The 5,331-nt window shown below is 31.5% G+C and overlaps 1 protein-coding gene across 1 annotated transcript; it reads right to left on the reverse strand.

The window, feature by feature from the left end:
- On the reverse strand, window positions 1-1,519 carry LOC114763179 (cationic peroxidase 1-like). The gene is made up of 4 exons (XM_028952791.1): window positions 1,206-1,519; window positions 831-1,022; window positions 538-703; window positions 1-459 (listed from the first exon to the last, which is right to left on the reverse strand). The coding sequence occupies exons 1-4, from the start codon at window positions 1,419-1,421 to the stop codon at window positions 74-76; spliced, it is 960 nt and encodes a 319-aa protein (XP_028808624.1). The 5' UTR covers window positions 1,422-1,519; the 3' UTR covers window positions 1-73.
- Window positions 1,520-5,331: the final 3,812 nt, after the last annotated feature.

The following is a 5,331-nucleotide window of genomic DNA, read 5'->3' on the forward strand; positions in this document are numbered from 1 at the left end:
ACTATAGCATTGCACATTTTAACTGGGTCCTGAATATAATCTTTTTTTTTTTTGGGGCCATAGCTGAATATAATCAATTGACTTTCCTACAATTGGTCCTAATCTGACCGTTGGATCCTGTGAGGGGGCTGAGGTTTCCCATTTTGACCATAGCATTGGCAAAGTCAACTCTGAAACTCCCAAGGTTTCTGCTATAAGCAGTGACCTGAGAATCTGTGGATCCTCCATTGAAGAGCTGCTGGTCAGAATGCAACAAACCCTTCTTGCTCAACAAGTTCTTGAAGTATGCATTGTCGAACAAGTTGGGAGTTGTCGTGTCGAAATTCGCCAAGTTTGAGTCACCACCGACGCTCGGACAATTTCCTTGTAAGGTTTTTGCGAACGTGGAATCGATGTTGGTGTCGTTGTAAATCCTCGTTCTAAAGTTGGTACACTGTGATTTCCCTATCGTGTGAGCTCCTAAACAATAATACATCAAAAGGTTTACAGTGACGGTAACTGATTAATTAATGATATATATTTGAATTAATTAATTACCTGAGAGTGCAACCATTTCTTCAGCCGTGAAACCCTTCTTAGCGAAAGCAGCGATAAGAGCATTAAGATCTAAAAAGGGAGCTGGCAAATCCGAGTTAGCAGAACTTAAACTTGCCGAAGTTGAATCTCTTCTTCCCAACGGTACCCTCCATGTGGGCCCACCTAGCTGAGAACAAATTTTTCATGTGTCAATGTCTGGTCTTGTATATATAAATATGTACGGGTGTGTGTGTGTCAGAAGAAATTCTTGAGATGATCATATTAGTATGATCGATGGATGTCCAGCTACTTACAGCAAAAACAGAGTCTCTGGCGGCAACAGCGACGATATCGGCGCAGGAGACAACTCCGGGGCATAAAATCTCGAGCTTCGATTTGATGGAATCGATTACTTCGTAACCTCGGAGAGAGTTAACATTTGGAAAGGCTGTCTTCTCGCCTGTGAAAGTTGCAGTATCATCTAAAAGTATAGATGCATCACATCCCTGCAGAAGCACAACAAGGAAATGAAAAGTCAATACTGTATCAAGAATTGTTTGTATGCATCTTGATCCTTAATATGCATAATAACCCAACAAATGGGATATTATACATGCACACAGAAAGGTAGATATGTACATATATATATATATATGCATAGAGAGAGAAAGAGAGTTATATAGACTTGCTTGAACGAAGCAATCATGGAAGTGAAGACGAAGAAGGGATGCGCCCATGCGAGCCTCTTTAAGGACAGCAGAGATTACTGATGCTTTAATGGTGGCAAGGGCCAAGGGACATGTTTTGGCGTAAAAGGTAGGAGACAACTGAGCTGAAACATTAATCCCACCAATAACACAACACAACAACAACAAAAGGCTGAGTTTGAGATTAAGAGCAGACATTATTATATGGCTGTGTCTTGTCTAAAAACAAAATATTGCAGAGAATTTCAGAAGAGATATATAACTAGCTAGCTTTGTAGTAAGTAGCAATAATAGTTGTTATGGTTTTAAAGAAGACGAGTGATTATGTATTTATAGAGAGAAGGTATAGCCGTGTCATATTCAGAGGGTCAACATGGATGAGCCCCAAATGATTAAACAAACCATATTTGAATATTGAATAATTAATAAGCAAGCAAGCAGGCTGTGTGGACCAGATCTCTGCTCAAGGCTTTATCTGATTGAAAATTGAGTTTTATATTTATTAATGTGAGGCTATTAGCTGTATTTGTGCTATGCATTTATATATGTCATTGACTTCTTGAATATCTGCTCTCTTCTATATGTATCGCCACCTCCTTTTCCAATTGGTGATTAGATATGGAAGAAATCAAAATCTTAAATTTTTTGCCCATTTGTATTTGTCCTGAATATTAATTTTTAATATATATGTCAAACTCAGTTTACTGGATTAAGCTTTGACATTATTTCTTTCTAACTTTATTCCCAACACTAAATTTCTTGGTTAATTATATCTTTCTCCGAGTTATGAGAACTTAAATAAGTGAAGAAATATGATTACATATTAGTAAAATAAAAGTACAGGGCATTAGTATATATGGGCTTGATAGTCCCCCCTATATTATATTGAATTCATAGACTTCTCAACAATAATTAATCTACCATAATCAAGGATTAAAGAAAACAAGAAAATGTTATACCTATTATTTAATCAATCAATTACTGTCCTTAATTTGTATTGACTGTAATGTCCAGTGCAACAATTTAAATGCCATTTTTTTACTTGTGATGACACTGTGAAAAATAAGCGTATACGGGATGAATAAGATGAAAGATGATTTTTTTTTTTAAATGGAATGTCTGGTTATTTATACTAAAAAAGAAATTGTTAAAAAAATTTGACCCAGTTTCAATCATAAATGAATTTCATGACATGAAAGACATCATACTCGACTTCAATAAATTGTATTATGAAGGTATGTTATATTATTTAAAAATTTATATTTATATAAATAAATATGCTTGTGTTTTATGTTTTAAGTTCACCACCCAAAGTAAAATATTAAGCATCCGTCCCAGCCTGCAATAACAGAATCTGTGCGTTTTCAATTATATAACTTCGTTTAAGTAAATTCACATAAGCCAAATTACATCAACTTACATATAGCAAGTGCGCTCATATCTTTATCATATATATTTTTATCATTAAAATTAAAACAAAAGGGCCAAAGTTGACTCATAACCTATAAAATTGAGTGTTTAAATTCTACTATTAATGGGAGAGCCTTGTTATTAGGCTATTTGTAAGTATCTTTTTAAGCTCTCTTTAAACTTAGAAGCATACCCTGATTCTGATGAGTCATCGGGACCCAACACCTCTAAACTTTTTTTAATAAAAATATTAAAACAAGAAGACTTGAAAGCATCTGTTATTATATATAAATATTAAATAAATGCGTTGACTTTTTTAAAACTCAGGTCGATGATGAGCTTAGAACAAGTCAGCCCAAGATTAACCTATCCTTGATTAATTTCCATCCTAATTAAATATTGTTGTCACTTGCACCGCAACATGAATATACCAAACTATCTATTTTCAAATGCAATTAACACTTCTTACACAGTTGCCTCAAATTCGAGCCCCTTCCTTGAAAATTGTACATATAGCAAATAATCAAATTTTAATATATAATTAAACAGCATTTTATTTTATAATCTCCACATTAAGTATACATTAAGTCACTGATGGCTTATTTTGGTACGCTGGAACTGAAAACAGGAAAGAAAAAAATTGAAATTTCTTAATATGATGTCCTCATGGGAAGGCACTCAATACCTTTCCCTTGGTTAAAAGCAATCTCAGCGATCACCTTGATGATTAAAATCAATATTAATTAGCTGTTAATTCCTCCATTAAACTAGGCATGCTGTTAATTAGGGATTTCAACTGCAAAATAAATATAATGTTAATTTCTGAGTGTTCATAAATAAACAAAAAGTAAAAAATTTTTAAAGATAACACCAATCTTTCCAGTCGAAAAGCACTTGATGCTTTCTAAAACTGGAAAGTATCACATGATACAGTCCGTCGAAAGAATTTTATGGTGGCCTCATCCAATCACACATCTTTATTATCTTTATCACACACACATTAAAGGGGGGAAAAAGCATTCAATAATACTCCTTCCATTATAAGATATATTTTTTCAGAAGACTATCAACTAATTGTAAGCACTTTTCTTAATCTTTCCTTATTTAATTAAAAATGTTTTATAAATAGAAATCAGAGGGAAAAAATAGTATCAAGTTGCATATATACCTCTTTAATTTTGAATTTTATGCATCAATAATCACATTGAACTTTAAAACTTTGACAGTATAAAGGAATTTATTATGAATTTTCAAAAAGTCAATGACATTATTCGCAAATAGCTCAAAATTTAGGATTTTTTTTGGGTACAATTTGCCTCATAATACATATATTAAAGGAAAAAAAAGATTAAAAAAAGTATCTTATATATACTCCTTTGGTCTTATATTTACATTACAAAATGGGTCTTATATTTAAGATAAGAGAAGTATAAGAGAATATCTGAATTCTCGAATGTGCTTTTTGCAGCTTCTTTCCATTTTTCATTTCTTTGTTAATTCACTTTTGTAATAATTAAAGAACTGGTATTTTGTTGGACTTTGAAATCATTTGTTGGGAACACATGCGAGTATCTAATAATTTAAAGCATTGATTATGGACATACATATTCTATATACTTCAAATAAGGTTTATATGTGTTTAGGATGGAGAGAGTAATAATTTTAAAATCTTTAAATTTTCATGAGAGTTTTAATTTCTAAATTTAAGATTTTTCCATATATAATTAACTTAAATTTATTTTTGCAAGTAGCCGGATGTCATTTTCCTGAATTTTAATTCCCTCTGGATTGCATTTTTTCTAAGTTGCGTGATCTATAGCACCGTTTACTTAACGAATTGAATAACGCGTAAATGAGCAGACAAGAAAACAAATAAGACACTGTTTACAGATTTTAAAAGAGTACAAGACAAGAAAACCCCAACCCTACTTATCCAGTCACCCATAAAAGCTTTTGACCAATATCTCCATTCCTTTTTTGTTCTTTTTGATTATTCCATTTATGACCAACTTTTGAAGCCACGTTTGGTTACTATCAGTAGCAGCTAGTTGGAAATTAAATTCAATTTTAAATATAAAGTTTTAATTTAATTAATTTAATTTCTTTTAAAATATTTTTAAATATTCATCTTAATTGTAAGATATTCTCATTTTAAGGGATAATTTCAATGCATATGATTAAAGAAGATAATTTAAGGAGACTAACACATATTTATGACAAATAACTAATTTAACTAATTTGTTTAATATCTTCATGTTATTTATCTGGCTGTTATATATATTAGGAACCGAAGGTAACATATTCTATTCTTAAGATTACAGCTTAATATATATCAACATATATAAAATAATTAATAAAAAAAAGCTACATCATTATATTCATTAACATTGAACAGTGTCATATTATTGGCTGAATGAATACTTTGAATGATTGAACGTTAAGTAGAATAGTTTTGTTATACTTGTCCAGAATCAATGTAATTAAGATAAATCGTATTTTTCAAAACTTACAGACAATGCAATTATATATGTACTAGTAATTAAATAGAGTAATATTACGCTGGACGTCTAGCGTTATTGGGTGAAGAGACTACAGCCAAGTCAGCCACTTGTATCATAGTCGTAATGAGGTGCAATAATTGATAATTAGGTTTATCTTATTAGTGGGAAAGGAACATTTCTACGTTCGACGAAAAATG

This window comes from Neltuma alba, unplaced genomic scaffold, assembly GCF_004799145.2.
Source record: "Neltuma alba isolate B1F8T4 unplaced genomic scaffold, ASM479914v2 tig00011263_pilon, whole genome shotgun sequence".
In the NCBI taxonomy this organism is placed as follows: Eukaryota; Viridiplantae; Streptophyta; class Magnoliopsida; order Fabales; family Fabaceae; genus Neltuma; species Neltuma alba.

Excerpts from the sequence above, each read along its gene's own strand:
- LOC114763179 (XM_028952791.1), bottom strand. The coding sequence starts at position 1,421 with ATGTCTGCTCTTAATCTCAAACTCAGCCTTTTGTTGTTGTTGTGTTGT. Across the intron at positions 1,023-1,205 it reads TCCATGATTGCTTCGTTCAA|GGATGTGATGCATCTATACT; the intron begins GCAAGTCTATAT and ends GTGCTTCTGCAG. Across the intron at positions 704-830 it reads CCAGAGACTCTGTTTTTGCT|CTAGGTGGGCCCACATGGAG; the intron begins GTAAGTAGCTGG and ends ATTTGTTCTCAG.